This window comes from Buteo buteo, chromosome 15 (genome assembly GCF_964188355.1).
Source record: "Buteo buteo chromosome 15, bButBut1.hap1.1, whole genome shotgun sequence".
NCBI lineage: Eukaryota > Metazoa > Chordata > Aves > Accipitriformes > Accipitridae > Buteo > Buteo buteo.
In genome coordinates this window covers 30,848,657-30,873,256 of record NC_134185.1, presented here as the reverse complement: position 1 = coordinate 30,873,256, position 24,600 = coordinate 30,848,657, and the positions used below count along the sequence as shown (strand labels likewise).

Sequence of the window (24,600 nt, the reverse complement as noted above, 5' to 3'; positions counted from 1 at the left end):
AGTGGGGCTGAGGCGGGAAGGCGGGAGGGCGGGGGGGAAGCTGTTCTCAGGTTGGGGTTTACTTCCTAATTTCCATGTTTTTATTTGATTGGTAGCAAATTAAATTGATTTTGTTTCTTCCCCAAGTTGAGCCTGTCTTTTCCCCGTGACCATGAGTGGGGAGTGATCCCTCCCTGTCCTTGTCTCGACCCCAAAGAGCTTTTCTTTGTATTTTCTCCTCCTCATCCTAGCAGAGCTGGGGGGGGGAGCAAGCTGCCATGTGGTGCTTTGTTACCAGCTGGGCTTAAACCACGACAGTGTGCCAGTGCAATATTTGGGAGACTTTGAATCTGGAAATGGGTGAGGCAATGGTGGACAGCATGATGAGGGAGGCATTTGTACTTTCCCTGTTAAATCGGCACTGGAGATCTGTCTCAAGCGCCTGAATGTGAATGCACATAACATGGGAAGCCAACGGGAAGCTGTCCTGGTTTCAGCTGGGATAGAGTTATTTGTCTTCCTAGTAGCTGGTACAGTTAAACCACGACAGAAGCACTTGGGAAGCAATAGTGCATGTAATAAGAGTGGACCCGTTCTTGCCAAGGCAGAGGAGCACATCCCAGAAGGATGGGGGCACTCCAGACACTGGGGTGCATGTGGTCAGCAGCTGCTGCTTTGAAGGAAGCAGCAATAATCTCTCTTGTGAGCACTTCGAGGCTCATAGCCTGCCCCTGAGCTGCTAATTTTCCCATTTCCTGAGACCATAGAGAAGTGCAGCTTGGTTAGGAAACAACACTGAAGTTAGGATGAGATAATCAGCATATGTACCAGTTCATACAACCCACAAAGTTGGTACAACCTTCTACACTGCAAAGATTTGTTGTGTCTACCAGACTGGTTTAACATCCAGCCTGATGGATGCTGGCTTACGGTAGGACTTCTGAGAAACCAGTCTGGCATTTATTCTGAAGTATGTAGACTTTTCTGGTTCATACCTTTCACTTGTGCCTAATGCTTTTTCCTCAAACTCTAAGAGCAGAAGTACAAAGCAGCAGCTCCGGGAGCTTACTCTTGACAAACTGGAGATGCAGCTCAGTGCGGGTAAGTGAAGGGCTGTACTTGGGTAGGAGTTACGTGCAAGCCTGACCTTGGCTTGGAGAGCTACTGAAGTGACCTAAGCCACAGTTAATCACCAGCCAAACAGGAGGAAACTGTGCTGTCATGGAGAAGGCACTCCTCATACTGGGATGTATCACAAGCAGTTGTCCTCTTTGCATGTATAGAGTCAACTGGTTTTTGCTATTTGCTATGGGTCAGCTGTGAGCTGGAGAGCTGTGTCTGAGCTGCGGCAAGCATCATGGAAGGGACGTAGGACTGCTGGAGAGAGTCCCAGGGAAAGCATGAGGTAGTTTCCAGGTCTGAGCCCTAGGAAACGTGTGTGATGACAGAAAGCAAAAAGAAGCAGGGGTTGACTTTATTTAACCTATCCTGGAACTGCCTTCTCTGTCACCAGCACAACTGGGCTTGCAGTCTGCCCTGGAGGCTGCACACTAGTGATAAGCATAAATATTTTAAAATTTCATATTAAAGAAATTGACTACCATGTGCCCTAAAGATAATAGCCATCGAGCTGTCACTCAGAACATTTTAGGTGTGAACAGATGCAGTTTCCCCTGCAGCAATTTTCCTCTGTGAGAATAGTGATCTTATTAAAGTTTGCCCAGAGAGCATTTCAGCAGCTCATTAAACACAGCTGTGTATTTTGTGTAGCATTAAAGCAATTCACTTAGTAATTAACTAAATGTGTGATAAGACGTTTTTAACTAATATTGCTTTTCTCATGCATGCGGTTTTCACTCATCTCAGTCCAGTGTCCTAGGTGATAGACGGCAGGGGAGGATGGGCTGCCATCCGGGGTGGGGGCAGTTTGTGAAGCCACTGCGTGGCCCTGACAGGCTTTTCATCCGAGCATGTCAGGTCCTTCTCCAAAGCAACCGTCCTCCTCTGCACTGGATTTGCCCGCCTTCTCCCTCTTGTCTCCATCCTACTCCTTCCAAATAGCAGTCTTGGTATTTCTCCACATTTTGCCCTCCTCTTTTTCTGTGTTTCTCCTCCTGTGTCCATAGGTAGCATGTAGTATCTCCCTTCATGCTGCTGCTGCTTCTCTCTTCGTCAAGGGCTGTTTGGGTGGTTTTGCAGCCCTGTGGGTTGACTCATGTCCCACAGTGGCTCTTCCAGGTACCTTCGCTCCCTGGGGCTGTTGGATGGCAGAGCCAGAGCTGCTCTCTGCTGTGCAATTGCCTCAGGCCCAGGGGAGCTTTGCTGAGCCAGGGCCCCCGCATTCTGGGCACCCTGGGACCTGTGAACTTCAAGGGATGTATTTGTCATCCCTTGCCCTGCTCCACTGCTGTGCTCAGCTCCTTCAATCCCCAGCACCGCAATGGCCCAGCCATCGCATGCACGTGCATGGCGCGGCACAGGGGAAATGCATCTGCAATTTCCAGCTCACAGTGCTTGCTGCAGATGATCACCAAGACCTCCATTGAGAAAAGCAATAGTCAAAAAGTCTTATGCTACATAGCCATGTACGCGTGCTGTGTGCTGAGGGAGTGCTCTGTGGCACCCTACCGCCCTGAGCCGGCACCTGGACAGATGAGCATTGTAGCGGCTTTTCCAGGGTGGCTATGGCGTTCATTTTGCACCCCGAGGCAGGGTGACCCAGGGACACCTCAGGGCTCTCGGCGTGCGCAGGGCAGGTCCTGGTGGTGGGCAGCAACGCGGTGCTGCAGCTCCTATGGCAATGGGGAGCAGCAGGTTTGCTGCAAGGAGGTAGCTCTGGGATAGTCTCTTGCTGGGCCAGCAACTTGCAGACAGTCCGTCAGGATGCCGAGCAGTGGACTGCGGGATGAGCTACGAGGGAAGCAGCAAGGAAGATGGACAGGGAGGGCCCAGGCCATTTCTGCAGCTAGGTTTTTGCTGAGCAGCCAGATCTCAGGTAAACCCTTTGCTCAGCACATGGGAAAACCTGTAGCAGATTCAGGGAGGTGCTATGTATGCCGAGTTTGCATCCTTGCCCTAGATAGAAAAAAAAAAAAGGATTCAGCATTATCTGCAGAGCAGCCACCATGTGTCAAAGTCATAATTTCACTTCTGTTGTTCATCAATGGTGATACGATTTTGTTCTTCCTAACAAGTAATATGACATAGGGCATCCACTGAAAAAATGGAGTGCTTTATTACACCACAATGTCCAACATCCCTAAAGATATCTGGGATACTCCCTAAATTTAAAATGGATGCCCCCCAACCTCAAGACAGCACTGAGTATAATAATATGAAGATAGTTTTTTAGCAGCTTCCCTATATGTTGCTTTGTAGCCAGAGAATGAAAATCAGCTGGTGTAAATCTTATTTTGGAATATTTTGGCCTCGTCTCAGAGGCATTCAAAAAGTTTTCTTTTGTTCACTTCCACCAATACAGAGCCCATGCAATGTTTGTAAGGGAGATGGAAAACTCCTGGATCAACCCACTTTTCTTTACAAAGAGTTTGCCATAGACTGGCATCTCTTTGCCTTGTTAGTATAATGTAGCCTGCAAAGTTCAGTGTTAAATAGAAAACAGAGTAAGATGAGGAGCTTGTCTCATCTTCTGAGCATTTAATATAACTTTGCTGCTAGACTTCCTTCACTGTAATGTGAAATGGTGCTTTGTGTGTTGGTGATGGGCTGTAATGGGATCCCACAAGAGGCTCCCATGTCACTGCTTAATGTGCTGCTGAGCAGGAATCTGGGAAAATGCTGACCGTTATCTTCTTAGGCACTTGCAGCACCAGACTGGCAATGAAACACTGCTGATAGAGACATCTCTGAAATACCTCTACAGTCAAAGTCTGCCACTCGCAAATGCACAGGACATTCAAGGGATTATCACCAGCAGCCTTCCTCTGCTAAACAGCTTATTGAATTTCAATATTGTCAATAGGGAGTGGGCAAACTGGATAATATGAATATTAATAAACTTTTTTTTCCCCACAGTCCCCAAGGTATTATTTTTCTCTCTTGTTTAATGTAAGGAAGGTGCTTTGTAACTGTGGAGACCTTCAAATTCACTTCACCCAAGTTTGAGGGGAGAGAGGCAGGGGCAGAGAAAATGGAGAAGAGATGCTTTTTCTTTGGCAGATTTCTCGCAACTCCTAGATCCCACCAAAAAAAAGACACAAGTTCTCTTAGGGGAAGGTATTTCTCTTGTTCTGTGCAATGTAATAATAATTTGAACACAGTCAAAGTCTTGGTCTTTATGCCCTAGATCCTTCTACCCATCTGGCTGAGCCTGGGGTTTCAGTGCCTGCGTGCTGCACGACTCACCATCCTTGCAGAAAGGAAACAGTGGGAAGAGAATCAGGAGAATCAGAAGCATGCGGAGTTGTAGAGGCTTCTACAGCCTTGCTGGTGGCCTCCCAGCAGGAGCAAAACCAGGAATCTGTTCCCTGCTCAGCCAGTATATCCATTTGTGCGTTCTTGTTTTCATCCCAAAGAAAGAGCTTTTGATCTTGCCCTTCCCTGCAAGAGTGTCAGTAGTGGGGACTGTGCTGCGCCTGCCTGCTCTTTGGGCAAAGGGGGTGGTGGGAGAAGATGAAGGCACTGACAGCCTAGGCAGGGCAAGCAGCACTTCTGTCCCAAGGCAGGGCGAATTTGCCCCTGCAGCACTAATCTGCAATGCATGGAAAAAAGCCTCCTTTGGTTCAGGTGCCAAATACTGCAGATGTTGGTGAGACCAGAAGTAAAATACCCTGAGAGTACAATTACAGAAACTAAAAGTAAGCAAAGGCAAAGACGCTGCTGTTTTGTACTTCTTTTCTCAGCTATATCAGCAATTGGGATGGAAGTTAGTGCAGGCCCAGGACCCAGGGATTAACACCTGGTTATGATCCAAAGATCATAAGATCAAAGATCATCACAGCCTGGTTATGATCAAAAAGTAGCGCTCACACCAGCAATCACACAATATGCTATTTGGCACACTGGTACTGCAGCTCTGGCCAGTGAAAACTTTAGCCCAAACCCTCCTGCTTAGGTGGAATATGAAGGCATCAAAGAAAAATAATTATAATAAAAAAACCTCAAAAAAATTACAAACTGCATAAGAGCTTGAAAAAGTCATACAGAGAAAGTAGTCAATAAGAATGAGACATTACAATGTGTGTGTGGCTAGGATTGGCAGGGTTTAAGAAAACAAGAAAGGAGGTCTATGTGAACAGTGACTAAAAGAGAGATTGTAGGGATGGAGTAGACTGAATGCCAGGCAGTGAAACTTATTTGCTATGGTGGAGAAAATGCACATTCACTCAGACTGCATTTTTGCCTTGCCTGTCTTTGGAATGTATCAGGAGATTGTTCATGTATCAGAGCAGGAGGAATATTTCACACTTCATGCCAGGTCAAATCATGTTTATGACAGACAAACACATTTTGATCAGTAGGCCCCAATCATTTGTATGCACAGGTCCAAAACCAATGGCTGAGGAGGCAATCCAGGTCACTGAGGTTTATTCTTAACTAATACTGGAATAATTTCAATTGGGAGGAAAGCAATTTTGCCCAGGACCTCAGGAGATGATCTAGTCCAACTCCCCCCAACACAAGCAAACACTCTCAAAGCTGGTCCGACTCGATCTGGTTCCTGCAGGAGCAAATCTGGGAACAGTGGAGGAGTTTCCAGAGCCTGGGACATCCTAACATTTTGCTTGTGTGCAGACGGTGAGTGGAATGACCTCACAAGTGTTACCAGATATAGCAAAAATAATGGAGAGACAAAGAGGAGATTGGGGTAATGTGGATGAGATTCATAGTTAGTGGCTGTCAACAGAGTCTTCCAGGAAACAGTCTTGTACTGACTATTTGCTGCTTTCAGGCAGGAACCTGTTCCCATCTGAACATGGCAGCGATCACCCCAAGTGCCTCCAGAGCCATATGAGGCCAGCACTAGGCAGAGGGATGCCCCATCTCTGTGTCCCGACCAGGGCTGGACAGACCAGGGAGTCGTGGTGAATTTGGAATTCCCTCGGGCTAAATTAAGGTGAAACGACACCAAACGATCAGTTGAACATTTTATTCATGACAGAAGCAAACTGAACTTGGGAGGTGTAACAGCAGGCGGCGGGGTTTGCCACAACAGGAATTGCCATGGAACTACCTCAGGGACCTGTGTCACCCGCGGTGACCATGTCCATCACTTCAGGGCAGAAGGAGATCCCTCCCGTTGGGTCGGGGGGTTCAGAGCGGACCCCCTTGCTTTCTAGACTCCTTCTCAGACAGGAGCCTGGGGGTGGCTGGATCCACTCCTAGTCCCAGGCTTGGTCAGCAGTTTATGTTTAAAGGGATGAGGTGTAGGGATGATGGAAAAGGAAAGAGAGAACAAGAGAGAGCGAGAAAAAGGAAGGGAGAAGGATGTCGCCGGTCTTGGGTCCAGCGTTGGTCCAGTCAGCCAAGCGGTCCAATTCCAGCGGGCTTCTGTGCCTGGGGCTTCAGTTTGTGTCTTTTTATCATCTCCTTCGGGGGGGCACTCGCACGCATTAGGCTAGTTCAGTGTCATGAACAGTTAGTGAGCCTCTGGGCTTGGGGGTCATCTGGGGAGTCACTTCCCTGCAGACGTGATCTTTGGCCACGCACGGTGAGCTGTCCTGTTCGGCATATCACAACAGCTCATCGGAACAGCATGGTGAGCTGCCCTGCTCAGCACATCGGACCAGCACCTCAGACCAGGGAGCTGTGCACCCTCAACACGGCCTCCCCCTCCTGCTGCTGCTGGGCTTCTTTTCACCTGGGGTGCCTTGCCAGGCAGGTTGTGCAGAGCTGGTCCTTAAGCAGAACTTGCCCCACCACAGTGTTTGAGACATTAACTCCTTCAGTCCCTCACAGAGAGTTTCCTCCAAAGGAGAAAAATCATCTTGGGTACCTTCCTTGGAGGAGTCTGGGCCTGTTAGCTCCAGTGAATAGTCTTGAACTACTCCATGGCACTTACGCCATGGACGACATGGGCACTTATGCCTCTCTACCATTTCTTCCCTTGTAAAATGGAGGCATTTGCACACCCTGAATGGCTGCAAAGACCTGCATGGATTGCAGACCATGGACTTGATATATTGTACTTGATTTGGTTATTAGTAACTTTGAGTTTTTCCTTCTGAGGCTGAAGTATCCTTTGTTGGGCAAACCAGACAGGGTTTCCCTAAGGCAGGAGGAGGGAGGTGAAGCAGTGTGGTCAATGTGGGGTTAATGGGACTATGCCATTTCCCATCAGTGAAAGGTTTGGCCTTCTGCGCTAATAGCAATCCATGGGTAGCGTTCCTGAGCAGGGCACCCCAAACATGCTGTTAAAAACCACCTCTTTCAATTACTTACAAATGCTCAAGCAACTTTCTATGCACTGTACCTAATTTGGATTGCATTGATTTACTTGGGGTGGCGTGGAGGGGGAGAGAAAAGCTACTGCAAGTAGTTATTTTACTACTGGCTATAGTCACTGCAAAAAAAGTATTACTTTAACTGAAGTTGGCATTCCAGTGAAATTTCTTAACATGGAAATTAAACCTCTTTCTTAGGAGCCTGTAGCTCCTCTTCTTTGGGCTTCCAAAAACTCTTTTTTTTTTTTTTTCCTAAAGTCCAGCACAAATAAAGTTTCTGCCTTGTAGTTCAGCTCTTTTTCGGAAAGAGAGCATTGGCCTCAGTGATGATGTCTTGTTGTGGGCATGCTTCCAGCTGTGCCTTCTGGAGGTGCTGCTGTTAGTTCAGCTGCCTGGACAGCATTGTCCACAACTAGGCCAGGTATCACCTTGGCCTTTGGGGTCTCATCAATGGGTTGGACTCTTCGCAGATCAGGATCTGTCACATGAATGTTGTGGAGCTGAAAAGGACTTGACTTCAGGAAAATCGAGTGTCTCGCATGCTTTGCTTTCTTCTCCCTAAGTGTGCTATCTCAGGCTGCTGCTGAAATCTTCATTTGTTGATGGAATATTTCAACAGCTTCTTTAGAAGGACGCCAAGCAAGCAGAAAATCAAAGCATGCATTATGTATGTGAAGATACTAGTTCTCAATTTTTGTACAATTGCTTAGATCAAATCTTGACAGGATGTGGCTGTGAAGTTGTTCCACTGATTTCCAGTCACTGTCTAATTGCCCAGAGGTCCCAGCCTGTGAAAACACATCACAGCATCAGCCAGGGCCCCTCTAGGAGTACTACCTCATGGTGTGGGTAAACCAGCATTAGAGATGAAAAGTGGAAAACACAGATAAGTAGGGAGCAATAAAAAGAAAGAGGAACACATCAGCGGACTGTGTTAGAAATGGTGCAGCTTTCTGGCCCTACGGTGAATCTTCCCCAGTCCATTTCATTGCAGAGATAGGTGCCTCATGGGAGCCCATTCTCACTAGCCTGCTTTCCCAGAGCCAGCTGCCAGGCTTTTTGGCAGCTCTCATCCATGGCTGTGTTTGATTGTGGGGATTTAAGTGTGTCTTGTGCACGCCTGGGCTGTGACTTGGAAGTATTTTCTAGCCACGTGTCCCAGGTTGCACCCAGCCCTGCTGAATCACCCTGTGGTTGTCCTTGGCTGGTCGCCAGGTGCCCACCAAGCCGCTCTATCACTCCCCCTCCTCAGCTGGACAGGGGGAGAAAAATACAATGAAAAGCTTATGGGTTGAGATAAGGACAGGGAGATCACTTAGCAATTACTGTCACAGGCAAAACAGACTCAACTTGGGGAAATTAATTTAATTTATTGCCAATTAATAACAGAGTCGGATAATGAGAAATAAGGACAAATCTAAAAACACCTTCCCTCCATCCCTCCTGTGTGCCTGGGCTCAACTTCACTCCGGACTTCTCCACCTCCTCCCCTCCAGCAGCACAGGGGACGGGGAATGGGGGTTGGGGTCAGTTCATCACACCTTGTGTCTGCTGCTCCTTCCTCCTCACGCTTTTCCCCTGCTCCAGCATGAGGTCTCCTGCTCTAGTGTGTAACCCATGGGATGCAGTCCTTCATGGCCTTCTTCAGCATGGGTCCTTCCCACGGGCTGCAGTCCTTCAGGCACAGACTGCTCCAGCGTGGGTCCCCCGTGGGGTCACAAGTCCTGCCAGAAAACCTGCTCCAGCCTGGGCTCCTCTCTCCATGGGGCTGCAGGTCCTGCCAGGAGCCTGCTCCAGCGCGGGCTTCCCATGGGGTTGCAGCCTCCTTTGGGCATCCCCCTGCTCCGGCATGGGGTCCTCCCCGGGCTGCAGGTAGAGATCTGCTCCACCGTGGACCTCCATGGGCTGCAGGGGGACAGCCTGCCTCACCATGGTCTTCCTCACGGGCTGCAGGGGAATCTCTGCTCCGGTGCCTGGAGCATCTCCTCCCCCTCCTTCTGCACTGACTTGGGTGGCTGCAGAGTTGTTTCTCTCACATGGTCTCACTCCTCTCTACCAAACACTGTTGTGCAGCATCTTTTATCCTTCCTTAAATATGTTATCACGGAGGTGCTACCAATGTCGCTAATTGGCTCAGCTTTGGCCAGCAGCTGGAACTGGCTCTGTCTGACATGGGGGCAGCTTCTGGTGTCTTCTCATAGAAGCCACCCCTGCAGCCCCTCCCCTACTGAAACCTTACCACATAAACCAAATATGTACAATGTTGTACAATGTGGTGATACCAGCCCACTTCTTTGCATACTGCATGCATACCTTATGACAGGTCCAATTAGGACTGCTACAGTGCCTGCACAAGATGAGGACGAGTCCATGGTGAAGTGACCCAAGTCCAGAGAATGGCTGTGGAGATTTAGGGATCCAAAGGGTTTGCTGAAAGGATTGGTAATAAAGCAGTATTTCTCACTATCCTTCCCAGAAGTCATTGCAAATGACTATTCCCAGTGTCAAAAGCCAAGAAGGCTGAATGCTGCTCCATGTGAGGTCATTCTTAAATTGCAGGCAGAGATGGAGCATGGGCAATGTGCCACCATTCTCAGCTCAGTGCTAGTTTTTGTTTTGGTTTGGTTTTTTGTTTGTTTCATTTTGTTTTATCAATGTTTGTAGACAATACAGCCTGCTAGTCCAGATTTTCCAACATATTTGAACACCCAAGGATAGATAAAATGATATATAGCACTCACTGTGGAGCCTTTCAGATGTGTATTTATATCTTTTGGTACCTTAACACAACTAATTATGATACCTAGCAGAAGCAGCATGGCTCAGGAACAGCAAGAGCTGCCCTGAACCAGCAGCAGGGTACGTGTGACTCAGCTGTCAACAGATGATACTCAGTTTCATGTATAACTTATCACCATATTGCTGCCCACTGCTGTATGAAGAGCATTGGGTCAGTATTATACTTTGAATTCCAGATGGAGCAGACTGGGGTTCCCATCAGATTTCAAGCAGCAGATTTTACCCGAGTGTTTCATGAGTGAGCTGTAGCTTGAGAATAATCACAGCTTCCTCAGTCAACCACAAGTCTTGATGGGTTCGATAAAGCACCTTCTATTATCTTTCTCATCATATAACACACTGAATGATTATGACAATAAAGATCATTGAATCATAGAATCATAGAACAGTTTGGGTTGGAAGGACCTTTCAAGGTCATCTAGTCCAACCCCCTGCAATGAGCAGGGACATCTTAACTAGATCAGGTTGCTCAGAGCCACGTCCAGCCTGGCCTTGAACCCTGGCCTCCAGGGATGGGGCATCTACCACCTCTCTGGGCAACCTGGGCCAGTGTTTCACCACCCTGATTGTAAAAAATTTCTTCCTTATATCTAGTCTAAATCTACCCTCTTTTAGTTTAAAACTGTTACCCCTTGTCCTATTGCTACAGGCCCTACTAAAAAGTCTGTCCCCATCTTTCTTACAAGCCCCCTTTAAGTATTGAAAGGCAGCAATAAGGTCTCCCCGGAGCCTTCTCTTCTCCAGGCTGAACAACCCCAACTCTCTCAGCCTTTCCTCACAGGAGAGGTGTTCCAGCCCTCTGATCGTTTTTGTGTCCCTCCTCTGGACCCGCTCCAACAGGTCCATGCCTTTCCTGTGCTGAGGACTCCAGAGCTGGACACAGTACTGCAGGTAGGGTCTCACCAGAGTGGAGCAGAGGGGCAGAATCACCTCCCTGGACTTGCTGGCCACACTTCTTTCGATGCAGCCCAGGATATGGTTGGCTTTCTGGGCTGCGAGTGCATATTGCCGGCTCATGTCTGGCTTTTCATCCACCCATACCCTCAAGTCCTCCTCAGCAGGGCTGCTCTCAACCCCTTCATCCCCCAGCCTGTATTGATACCAGGGGTTGCTCTGATCCAGGTGCAGGACCTTGCACTTGGCCTTGTTGAACCTCCCTGAGGTTCACATGGGCCTGCTTCTTGAGCTTGTCCAGGTCCCTCTGAATGGCATCCCTTCCCTGAGGTGTGTCAACTGCACCGCTTGGCTTGGTGTCATCTGCAGATTTGCTGAGGGTGCACTCGATCCCACTGTCTATGTCATCGATGAAGATAATATATAATCTATAATACAGGTCCTATTAAGTCCGTGGGAGTGAGCGGCACTTGAGTGGTGGGGGTGGCTGGGTCCCAGCGCACAGACAGCTGCTGTTCCTGTTAGCACTTTCCCTGGGTGCTCCCAGGAGCAGGGGACAGAAAGAGTTTTCGCCTGCTCCGCAGGGAGTTGGAGGTGCTGAAGGCGGCACTGGCCGGGTAGCTTTTCACGGCCTGTTTTACAGCGTGATCATGCTTACTTACCACACCTGAGAGAGAAGGGTCTGAGATTCCCCTCCAGATGCTGGGATGTCTGAAGCAGAGAGTACAGACCAGTGTCACATCTATTCTGCCTATGTTTGTTCTGTATTTCAGACCCTGGCATAAAGCAACTCAGCTGCCCTGGCCCAGATCACCTCCACCAGTTCATAGGACCTGCAGACAGGGGAGGGGTTTTTTTGGTTTTGGTTTTTCTTTTTTTTGCGTGTTGCATTAATTTTAAATTTCCTCAAGCTCTGACATGTCAGGGAGGGAAGAAAGAAAATCTCATCACCTCTTTTCTCTAGAAATGTAGCTTAAAGAGGAGATGACAGTATGTTTTAATTTTTTAAAAGTTCTCTCAAGCAAAATGAATATTTATTTTGTGCCCGGAAGCATCTATTTTCTGAGCCATAAATTCTAGTCTGTGTTATTCATAATGTGTCCTTCAGCTTCTTGACATTCCCTAAAGATATCCCAGTCTCTGGCAACATGTCACTTATTAGGACTGATTTCTACAGACCCTGAGTGGCTTCTGGGACGACACTGGGGTCTTCCTCAGGAAGACAAGGCAGGCTGGCTCTCATTGTTGCTGTGGGAGAAGTAATCCACCAGTACCCGCTTTTAGCACTCCAGCCTCTTAATTTTGTGCTACTATTGGGGGCAGCTGACACGAAAGTCGACTTTTTGCTTGGTTCTTCACTACATTTGCTATCTCACAAATGAACCTTTGGCGCATAAGTTGAACTGGGTGTTGCTCAGACGAGTCATGCAGATGATAGGAAGCAACTGAACATAAGATGCTTGGCTGCCAGATAGCAGGACAGCCTGGGATAGCAGCCCAAAAGATGATGATCTTCATGTCAGCAAGTTCCCCAGCTCATAGTGCATCCTTGCCACCAGCACAGGAAAGATGCAAAACCAAGGGACTAAGTGCAGGCTGGGTGAGAACTCTTCGAGCTGTCTTCACCTGCTGGCACTGTGTCACCTGTATTCCCAGCACTGACTGCTAGATGCTATTTAATAAACTAAGCATATGTAAAAGAAAGCTGTCCTGAGGGTCCTGGAGTCATTGCAAAAATTGAGATACTGCAGGTAAATAAATAATCTGTTGGTCTGGCATGCATCATTAAACAGTATCAATAAAAGATATGTATGAGGTGACTCAACAACAAACACTGCATTACTTGCTCTTACTTCTTTAAATACAGTGTTTCTAAGGAAAGAAAACAAAGACCCCCAAATAGTCAAAGAAGCAATTCCAATTTAGACCCTGCAGATTTAGTGCTGGTAGTGAATGCCTTCATCCTGTACAGAATTTTTGCCTTCCTTTGGGGTAATTGATGTCTTTCAGGTTGACCAGTATCGAAGTTGCCTATGCTGTTCTTTGTTGTTTATACTCATGTGCCAGATAGAGGCAGGGATCTGAGCATGCAAACAAGAGCTTGCAGCTTTATTTCGTTTCCTGCTGCCACGTGACAGCAGCCCTAGCGAGGCAGTCTTTGCAAGAGGAGGTCTGCAGATGTGAGTATCCAGCTTAAGTGCAGCTGCTATTCTTGTATGATTTCCCACCGCACCCTCTATTTCACATCGGCTCTCGGGGAAATCAAGAGTTGAACACCTTAGTGAAGCCTGGTGTGACAGACCCCCCACAAGTTCCTGCTCTTGGAGCCTGCTCATGCTAGCACAATAGTGCCGATGGATTTCTGCTAAGACCGTGGACTGGCCAAGTGTGCTGTCACTGCACTAACCCTGCCACCGCAAGTGTCCGTGCTGCCCAGCCAGGCTGCTAGTAGGGACTGGCTAGTGGAGCCAGAGTCCACTGCGCACCTGAGTGCTAGTAGCTGGTTTTTGGAGACAGCAGCCTTCTGCTTAGCAAATGATCCATGTGAGACAGGTGGAGCATGGTTTGTTACTGCCAGCTGTGGGAAGGAGAACACATAAATAATGTGAAGAGTTGAACTGTTGCTTTGTTTACTACTCCTGTATCTCTGGCTGCTGCCATACAGAAATCAACTATGATGCATTTGATGTCAGGTGGCAATAATATTTAGATCTCGGTGGAAATGTGTATTTCTTTAAAAGATGGAGCAGTACTGTCAGATTAACGTTACCTTGGCTGAGAGGTATCTTCGAGCAGCCTTCTGGGCCTGCCAGACCCTGCTTTACATGTATGTTTATTGCTCTGTATAACTGATTGACTACTTTGCCAATTGCACAGCCTTCAAACCAGGTGCCTGGCAGTAACCATCTATTTCAAGAGGCTTGTAAATTATCTTCTGTCCTGCCTGGAATTCAGTATACCTTAATGGAGTTGGCCACAGGAAAGCTTCAATCTATTTCCAGCTTTCACTTTGGCAGGTTATTGATGTGTAGCTTGTAACAATGTACCTCAGCAACACTAGAGAAATGATGGCAGGAGTCACATTAACCTTTCCAATCAGCTACATGCTGGTTTCACATTGCTCTGCTAAGAGCCTGGCAGTGGCTTTTGGGACTCACAGATGCCATCTCAAAACAATTAAATACCAAGGAACGTCATTGCTGAAAGACTCATAACAGCAATGGCAGAAATACCCAGGCACCTTCAGAACTGTAAGTCTGTTTATGACCTTTCTTTTGGCTTCGTTAGCAATACCGCTGTGCAATTGCATGTTAAGTGTTATGAATGGCCAGTGCACCTGTTCATTTCCCTGCTTGACTCTGAGCACAACCAGCAGTTGCAAGGCCCATGCTGACCACCTATGTATCAAAAGTGGAAGAGTAAGCAGGCAGAGCAAGCAGCAATTGCTGTAGATATTTGGTATAATCTTGTATTGGGAAGAAGCAAGGGTTTCACCTGGTGCCACATCACACAATGATGTTAGATACAGCATCACTACAGCTGCTGTAACTCTGTCATGCATATCCCTGATAATGTGGACACCTGGGATTCATGTGTTGCCTCCTCTATAAAACTGATGCTTATGCCCAAATAATAAGAAAAATCAAGCACCCAGAACTGTTGAAATAAACAAGTGATCAGTCAAGTGTGAGACCCATGGACTAAAAAAAGAGGGAGAGAGGGAAAGAGAGAATACTGACCAGGGCAGGAATGTTTCTGACTACAATTCAGTGAGCAGGTGTATCAAACACCCATTGAAAATTTCAAATTACTGAAAGCTGACTGGTTTCAGCAGCTGTGTAACACCTTTAGATTAGCAAAGAGCTGTATTGTCTTTGCCACTGTCCTTGGCAGCTGATCTTTGGTCCCAGAGATACTTCTGTAGTGATACTGGAGTTTTACAGCATAGGAGGAGACAAAACTTCGTGCAAATTGCAGGCAGGAGCAGAAGAGCAGCGTTTGCAAAGGGAATAGCTGTTTTTGCTGGCACAGAGCAAAGGAGTGACCACCTGGGAGGTGGTGTGTCACAGTAACTCCTGACTGGCTGAGGAGTAACACGAGGTTTCGGCAGAAACCCTAAAAAAGGCAGCAGAAACCCTAAAAAAGGCAGCAGCAACCTGGCAGGTACACCCTCATGGATACTGGTGATGGCCTTGCTCTGGCATCTTTAATGACACCTTCCTGAAACAGGGTCCTTGACGGTGCTTGTCAGTCCCCGACAAACACAAAAGCCAACCTTTAAAGTGCAGGTTTCCATGGAGAACGTATTATGCTTTCTCCTGGCAACCCTCCCCTAGGCAACACCGGCAGCTGGCTATTGTGTTTGCAGAGCGGGGCTGATTTGGCTCTTAGCAAGGAACTGGGAATGGGGCCTCTTCCATGTGCCACCAAGGCCTGAGATCCAGGTGGGCATCTGGGCTGAAAGCTCCCTGGGTCCTCACTATCCAGTGGCCCAGGCGGGTGAGAAGGGTACAAAAACATTATCTCCTCTACCTGGGGGGGGTGTTTACTGCTCCCAGGCATGCAGCTGTTTCCACCATACCTGCAGGATCTTCCTACTCCTTTTTAAAACTGCATTGCTTAGCATTAGTTGCTAAACAGCTAAATACTCCTCGGGCTTCCACATTAGAAGGCCACTCACAACTGTCTTTGCTGTCTCACCTCACCTAGAGCCCTGGGAGCAAGGTCTGGCTGATTTTCCCTGGGACAGCAGAGTGCCGATGATAAACAGCCAGTTCTGCTATTTTGGAAACTTGTTTATCCAAAACTGTTCAAGACACCGGCCTCTTCCCTGCTGAAACCGACCCAAAGTGAGTGAAGTCCCTCTGACTTCACTAGGTCTCGAAGCTCCTCTTCTTTAGAGATGTTGCTTCTCACACATCTGAAGTTCCTACCAAGGAGGAGCCAAGTGTAATGCATTTGGTTGACATTGCTTTTACAATGGGAAAGCATATCATTGGGGAGTAACTTTAAACAGCAGAAATTTACAGGCAATGAGCCAGGCAAAAAAACAGTGTTTATCAATTGTTAAAAATTATCAGTCTTGGTGAAACAAATTAGCTAGATTGAGACTTTGCTATTATTCCGAGACAGGAAAACCCTAATCAAAATCACATCTCCTCTGAAATGTTTGTCTGCTGGTGTTAGAGTGCACTATTCATCCTTCATTGGAGCAGGCAGCCTGCCTTTGAATGGTCCATTATCAGCCTGCATTGCTGTCCCTCCCAGTGGCAGCACTGTTCACACATCAATGACTAATACTGGTTCAAATCTATTTTACTGCCAAGTGAAACAGTTATAACTGGTGAAATAATTGGAGCAAATAAGGTTTGCTCCAAAATGTAAATGACAGCATGTCCAGACAGTAGGCTTACTGTAATTGTTTTCAGTTCTGGTAGGTTATCAGATATGATGGGATTTTTCTCTACCCTGAGACAGCAAAGAAATAGCCCGTAACATCACTTTGCTGAAAGTATTCCAGTGCTGGACAGAGTAGATATATGTCTCACAGGAGTGCAGTGGGGTACTAAAAGTGCCAGGCTGCCTGATGGATACCTGTGGAATGGGGCTTTTTCCACCTTAGCTTCTCCCCACAGGGGGAATGGTGGCTGCACCGTGGTGTTTTAACAATGAGTTGTTCCCCCTTCTGGGCTGATCACCCCTCTGGTTCCTTTTCCCCACCACACGTACATCCTTTCCTACCTGCCACTACAGCAACCAGGTGTGAACAGCAGCTCAGGTCATCTGCTTTCTCTCTAGCTTCTCATGGCATCACCCATACCAGCTTCTGGCACAGCAACCAAGCACTAGCGCTAGGGGCTCTTCTGGGGCCCCAGCCCTAACACAAAGACTTTTGCAGGCTACTTGGGTCTCTGTGGAGCTCAGGGCACATGGGGAGACTTAGCATGCTAATTCCAGTTCTAGGGAGAGAACTTGCGGTTCAACCTGGTAAGACAATAATAGTTCAGAGCTAATGGAACCAAATTTTTTTAAGAAGGTCTAAGTGAAACCCCAAAACCATTCTGAGTCAATTCAGAACTTTCTTAATTTTTCAGACTTGGAAGATTTTGCTCCAAGATGATTTATCCTTTTGGAAAGTCTTTTCTTAATATGTAGGTCCATTTTTAGAGGGGGTGGGAGGAAAATAATTGTAATAAACAAATCTCACAAAGGAGGAAATTTGTCCTTTTTGAGTTGGATCTTGAAGCTGAATGACCAGTAGTGAATTCCAGGAACTGGGTTTCAGGACTGCATATTATTTTTTCTCCATCTTTCATAGCCTGTGCAGCATACTGGGAGACTGGCTAGTGCATAAACCAATTCACACCGACACAAGACAAAACACCCTCACCCCTACACTGCTGGCCTTGACCAGCTGTAGCAGTGTGACAAGGTACAGTTGCTAAACAGCCATTTCACCAGCTGCATTTTTTTTCTATGTAACAAATTCGTGCAAGGCAAATTCTTTCTCTCCAGTAAATGATGCGCAGAAAGTGGCATTTCCACTAGATCACCCAGTGCATAAATAAAAGGGAGTTTAATTCTCTACATGACACACTTCCAAAAGCAAGAACTGGAAATAAATACTGCAGTGAACATATCTGCAGGAATTTATGAGAGACTAATTGGCTTTATCCTTAGCGACACTGTCAGGGTTATGTCCTGAAATATGCGGTATCTTAACGCTGTGAGAATGGGCATATTTAAAGTGCCTGAAGATAAGATAAAAATCCTGTTTAAAAGATTATGTCTTGCATCAATTTTCTGCCAGCAGCTGGTCTGTCAGCACAACAGGAAATTCCTCTTTACAGCTTCTTGGTGTATTTTTGTTCCATAAGGTACAAAGCGATCGTTGTGTTACATGTTGAATTTATGATAAATACCAAACACATTGCAGGTTGTGTGCTTCTGCTCGCTAATGCAAATTAAGTTATTTGTCATTACTGTAGTCTTTGATACTGGAACTAGTACCTCAGGAAGAAGAATGGTAGTGCAGTATATGAAAATGCCTGTATTGCAAAGAGGGCAGTCAGACCAACAACTCCACCGGCTTTGCCACACAGGAAGAAGAAACATAAAGAGGGGAAAAAGCTGCTGCGAATCATCTCCAGCAGAATTTTCACCGCCCCAAAAACTGTTCTGAAAATGCAGGAATTCATCCCCTAGCATTCTGTCTTTTCAGTCTTGGTATAATAATGCCTCATAGCTACAGTGATAGGCACCGTGCACGAGAGTAGAAGATGGTTCCTGCCCCAAGGGGACTGCACCAAAGGGCACAAGGTGCGTGCAGCATGCTGAACCGCCAGGTCTTCTTGTGACAGTCGCTGTGAGCGAGTTCAGGGTCTTGGGCAGTTCCGAAAGTGCATTTGGTGCTTAAGCTGCTGTGGTTCAGGGGAGCAACAGAGCTGCGGGGAGACCGCAAGCTGCATTTGACAGCGTTATCACCAGGCACAGGGGAGCCTTCCAAGCCACAGGCAAAGCTCATCCACGCAGGAAACGGCTTCTCCTGGAGCCCACCCGCCCTTTTGGACCAAACGGCCAGCAGCATTCACGGGACAGCAAGCACGCCTCGGCTGCCCCTCTGACCAGCGATGCAGAGCGACGGGGAGAAAGCTGTCTGTGGGGAGAGGAGAAAGCTGTCTGTGGGGAGAGGAGAAAGCTGTCTGTGGGGAGAGGAGAAAGCTGTCTGTGGGGAGAGGAGAAAGCTGTCTGTGGGGAGAGGAGAAAGCTGTCTGTGGGGAGAGGAGAAAGCTGTCTGTGGGGAGAGGAAAAAGCTGTCTGTGGGGAGAGGAAAAAGCTGTCTGTGAGGAGAGGAAAAAGCTGTCTGTGAGGAGAGGAGAAAGCTGTCTGTGGGGAGAGGAGAAAGCTGTCTGTGGGGACACCCCGCGGCTACCCCGCCCCGGGAGCACCGCGCAGGCCGCCGCACCTCGGCTGTGCGGGGAGAGGGACGGAACCACCGTCCAGGCAAAGAGATCCCGACTCCTAGGAAAGCCGTACGAGCTCCGGGCAGAGCCGGTGTTCACGCCAGCTTTGGTTTGGGGCAGGGCCCGGCGCCCGGTCCCAGCCCAGCACCCCACCGGCGAAGGCCCCCCCCAGCTGCACCCATAGCCCACCGCTACCGGCACCGGCGGCTACGAGGGCAGGGAACGCAGCGGGCGGGAACTGAGTTCAGCCCCCTCACGGCTCCGGCCTGGCCCGGGCCGTCCCGCCGCCGCCGCTGCCCGCCCCACGGCGGCCGTTGGGGTCCTGCCGCGGGGCTGTTCGGTCGGGTGCCTGCTAGACCGTTACCGGCGCGGCTGCCGGCGGGAAGGGGGGGCCGGAGCGGCGGGAGCGTTTCCACAAGGGCTTCAGCCGAGTGTCAGCCGTTGGTTTTCGCCGCCCCGCTCTAGTTTTCCGCCGAGCCGCTCGTCCGCTGCCTTCGCTTTCTCCTCAGGCAGTGCGCGGGGCAGCTAAGTACGGTGGCCGGGAGCGGGGAAGGGCGCCGTTATGGCGGCGGCGGTGGCGGCGATCGGGCGGGCGTGCGCCTCTGGTGCTGTCCGAGTGGCGTGGCGAGGTGACGGGGGACCGTGCGGGACCGGGGACTCCTCCTCGGGGGCGGGAGGGGGAGCGTTCGCGCGGGAAGCGGGTGTGCTGTGTCCCCGGGGGGGGCCAGAGGCTGCGGGTGTCCGCTCCGCGTGGGCGTCCGTACACCCGCGTCCCCGCGTTTTGTAAACCTCTGCGCTGGTTCGGCCTCCGTTGCCCTCGTTCCGGCGTGGGAAGAGGGTTTATGCTGTTTGTCGGACTCGGCCCCATCGGTGGGGTTTAACGGTGGTTGCTGTGGCACGATGTTAATCAGCTGGTGACGAGCGCGGAAACAAGGCCGAGAGAAGCGGGAGCTGCTCTGTGTGGGCGTGGGTGGGAAGACACCACAGTCCCACACCTTTCCTTGTCTGTTCAGTCACCCGGGTCCTGCAAGGGCTACACATGAGTTCTGGTTCACGTCTGAACAACGCTAATCCGGCTGTCTAAACAAATGTTATTTTTTTTAAAGCCTGTATTTTGCTAGGTAGTGTGGACATAGTTGATTTTGCCTGTTGTCATGGTTTAATCGAAAGCAGGACAGAAGTGTGATAAATACCTTGTGAAATAACTATTTTCCATTGTCATCCGTGGACAAGGTTGCTGTTGTCACTGCTTAGCAGTTTCTGTATTTCTTTCTTCATGTGTGGTAAACACGGGCTTGATAAATGGGCTTTAGGCGTGCAGGTCTTGCTCATCTTTACAGGGCTTGGGGCAGGCCAGCTGTGCCTTTGGAAACCTATTATCCCATCAGAGTAACTTGGGCAGTAATATATGCATTAAGATAACAGAGTGGGGTGGTTTGCTTTTTAAAGCAAATATTGTTTTCTTCCCATTCTTTCTACTTTTCTCCTCTTATGTCTTCTTGGACGTTTTTAATTGATAGGAATCAAAGGTTGTTTTCTGGACTTCTCTAATTTTTCAGTAGCCATTCCTTTCTGTTTTTTAATCCTCTGCAATCACTTCAAAACTCAAATGTATTATTTTTCCGGTAGAGGTTAAAGCATACTTAGGAGGAAGGCAGAACATCTATCTTTTTTCCACTAAGGATCAGAGCTGACTTTGGTTCTGTTGTTCAAAAATTGTGCTTAGAATATTGGGAAGATTGTCTTTTGATATATGAGAAATAATACTGTATAACTGAAAGCTTCTGCTAGGTGGCATTTTCTGAATTATGTAGTTAATTGTTAGCTAGATTTTTATTTTTTTTTGTGACCTGCGTGCTTCTCATAAGAGAAGATTAAAGTCTTTCCATTATACACTCTTTTTAAGCAGTGAATACTACTGAGGTTTTGACACAAACTGAAGGTGGTACAGGTGTAGCTATTGCAGTGCCATGGGTACTTTAGCCTTTTGTATCGCGAAGTGCCCTTAATTTGCAACTTCGCTGCCAGCCTTTCTGCAGCTTTGTGCCCTTTCACCTAAGCTGCCCCGGCAGTGTTGCAGAGCCTTTGGTGTGGCGTTTTCCCCTTGTTCTCATGCTGTTGTCCTTATGACCTTGCAGCTGTGAATCCCAGTAGTGTTCGGTGGGTTCTTCTGGGTAGCAACTGGCAGGAGCCAGTACTCTTCTTCCCTTTGCTTTCGTCTGGGCTGTAGGTTTTGGATTCATTAGGGGATGCCACGACATGCCTTTGTAGTGCTTAACAGCCAACCAGCCTGCATGTATCCAGTGAGGAGTCTACAAGGGTCCTGATGAAAAGTATATATGTACTATGGGAGATTCTTACGGGGGGGAAATCATCTGCAGCACTGGAGACTGCGCTGGAATGCATGTTAACGTCTTTCTGTCTCCATTTGTTTTCACTTCTCCTTCGAAGTGACTTCCATCATTAGAGTCGTTGTATGCCATCAGCTATGCACCCTGCTAATAAATCTTGGTGAACCTGTCTCAGAATCCTTTATACAGCCGAGGTGGCTTGTATGCACTTAAGTTCTAGGGAAAAGTCATAACGAACTACATGAATGCCTGTGTGTTCTCTAGGGAAAGCTGGTGACTGAGATGGGAAGAAGGGCCAGATTACATTAGGAGAAAAGTATATTCAAGCTTGGTATTAGAACACCTGGAAGCTGGGCATGTTTTTTGCTTTCAGCAGAGGATGTCCCTTCTTTCTCCCCCACTTTCAAAGACAGAATAGAGTTCTCTAGCTTTTTTTTAGCTTTGCAGTCCTCTAGAAACTTCCATCTCCACTCCTAAAAAAAAAAAAAATCTAAGCAGTTAATGAATTTCTGGTCTCTTTTCTTCCTCAGGGCAATCTATAATGAAGTGATGCCCATTGTGTAGCCAAACAGCAATTAAAGCTAGAGCATTCAGGGAGGCTTGAAAGCAGGCCAGTGGTGTTTCGTTGGTGGAGGGAAACATTTTCACTGTCTAGTCACAGAGTATATCCTAAAAAAAAGAAAAAAGAATATTTCTTGCAAGTAGACCAGGAAAAGTAAAAGGCTGCAACTGCTCCTAAATAATTTATTAAAATAATCTGTGTCTTTTCAGGTGTGACCCTCTAACTGTTTCTGATTTGATTGCTTTCATGTTCTGTGCTTAGCCCAGGTCGATAGTCGCCCTTTCCATGTGCTGTGATTGTAAATGCATGGGTTTTAGTTTGAGAAATTAAGTTCTTCATATTCAGATTTTTCCAAGGTAGCTGGAATGTTTTTTAGAGAGCAGTTTGTACCAGTGCAAAGATTTCATTACTACATGGGCCCTTCTTGAGCACTTATGAGGTGATATGAAAAAAAAAATTAACGATTCTGAAGTCTTCCGTGTTGCAATTGTTTGTATGAGTGCATTATTTCTGTGCATAACAGTTTCATTTAAATAAAAAGCAGCAGCAAAATGTTAAAAAGAAAAAACAGCTCCCTGCCCCCTACCCCCCCCAAACTTCATTGCCCACTAGAGGCTAAGTTAATAGCGCTTGATATCTTCAGAATTGCAATTTGGAATTTAATCAGAACATCTCTGTTTTCTTGTACATAAACCTTTTGAGAATGTCGTGATTATTTCAGCCTAGAGCCTCCCATATGTATGTCTGGAACTATATTCGGGCAGTTTTTCCGAAGTTCTAATTATAACCACAAAATAAGCATCTTGATGGCTCTTTTTTAAAGTGTTTTTTTTTTTTTACAGTGCAGTTCTCACTGTTGAAACCAATTTCATGCAGTGTTTCTTTCTCTCAGGTATAGAACTAAGTAAGAACAGTTTTCTGTATTTAATTCCTGTGGAAAATAATTACAGGAGTAGAAATGTTTATTAAATTGTTGCCAATTCTTTAAAAAACATCAGCACTCAGGCTTGCTGAACACTGCATTTGCTAGTGAAGTAAATATGCAGATGTTTAGCATGCTTGCTGTCTTTCAGAATGTTAGGTGATTTAGCAAGCAAATGGCAATGCATGCCAATTTTGGCCATCGTGTCTGATGACACATGCTGCACCCTGTGCATAAATCTCCTAAAGGTGCCATGTTAAACCAGCATGTAACTGAATTAAAGGTTAGCAAAGTTATAAAGGAATGGGTACAGTAAAGTAGTAGACTTGTATATGAACTAGGGTGAGTGTTAGAAAGAAAACTGTTAGGGATTTAAAGTTTGCTGAAATAAGACTGTTAACCTGTTAGGTTTACTTTTCCACCTATCTAGAGATGCATTCTTCTGTTGCATCTTGTGAGAAGAATGAAATGGCTTTATAGTGGTTTTGTTAAGTGACTTTTTAGTGATGAATATATGTATATTTATATTTGTATACAATTTTGTATTCAGCCAGTGAAAAACATCACTTAAAAGTCAGTGCAGGGTTTTAATTGTAATGTTTATAGCAGGGAAGTAAGTATCAGTGAGGAGTTAATTTTATGTTAGTGCAGAGGATGACTTAAATATAGTAAGCATGCTTTTTTTTTTTTTTTTTGCTTTGTTGACACGTCTTTCGCTGGTGGCAAGATATCAGTCCAGCATTCATGACCTGTCTTGTTGTGGTTTAACCCCAGCCAGCAACTAAACACCATGCAGCCACTCACTCACTCCCCGCCTGGCAGTGGGATGGGGGAGAGAATTGAAAAAAAGTAAAACTCTTTGGTTGAGATGAAGACAGTTGAATAGGACAGAAAGGAAGAAAATAATAATAATGATAATAATAGTAATAAAATGACAATAATAATAAAAGAATTGGAATATACAAAACAAGTGATGCACAGTACAATTGTTCACCTCTTGCTGACCGATGCCCAGTTAGTTCCCGAGCAGCGATCCCCCCTGCCCCCTGGCCAACTCCCCCAGTTTATATACTGGGCGTGACATCACATGGTATGGAATATCCCTTTGGCCAGTTGGGGTCAGCTGTCCTGGCTGTGTCCCCTCCCAAATTCTTGTGCCCCTCCAGCCTTCTTGCTGGCTGGGCATGAGAAGCTGAAAAATCCTTGACTTAGTCTAAACACGACTTAACACACTGATGTTTTCAGTTGTTGCTATCAACATTCTTCTCATACTGACCCCAAAACATAACACTATACCAGCTACTAGAAAGAAAATTAACCCTATCCCAGCCAAAACAAGGACACTTGCTTTTACAGATGATTCAGTTTTGAATAGCTTATTGTAAGAAACATTTTAGATTTTAAATAAAAATCCCATCATGGATGTTTGGAGGATGTACCAGGTATGGAGGATATGATGCGTTAACTGTACATACTTACATTTCAAAATTCTGTTTTATTGAGATGTGACATTTCAAACTGTTTACATTCCATAAATATTTTTATTATTTGCTTTCCTTTCAAAGTGTCTGTTCCCTTGGTAGCAGTTTGTGTACAGAAGCATGTGGGTATGCTTTATTAAATACCAGCAGTCAGTGTTTCAGACTTTGGGCATCATGTGGGTTTGGGGCTTTTTTTTTTTTTGCCATGTATTCCTCCTCCCTCTTTTGTCCTGCTGCAATTCAGA

At 46.9% G+C, this 24,600-nt stretch overlaps 1 protein-coding gene across 2 annotated transcripts in view; it reads left to right on the top strand.

Annotated features, from left to right (window-relative positions):
- The first annotated feature begins 19,568 nt into the window (after positions 1-19,568).
- MRPS5 (mitochondrial ribosomal protein S5) overlaps positions 19,569-24,600 on the top strand; it is a 67,565-nt gene continuing 62,533 nt past the window's right edge. Inside the window, exon 1 of one of the 2 annotated variants that reach the window (XM_075046919.1) lies at positions 19,569-19,668. In XM_075046919.1, coding sequence (XP_074903020.1) covers positions 19,602-19,668 — 67 coding nt within the window. In that variant the 5' untranslated portion in view covers positions 19,569-19,601. The remainder of the gene's footprint in view (positions 19,669-24,600) is intronic. The other variant, XM_075046915.1, reaches the window with a different exon arrangement.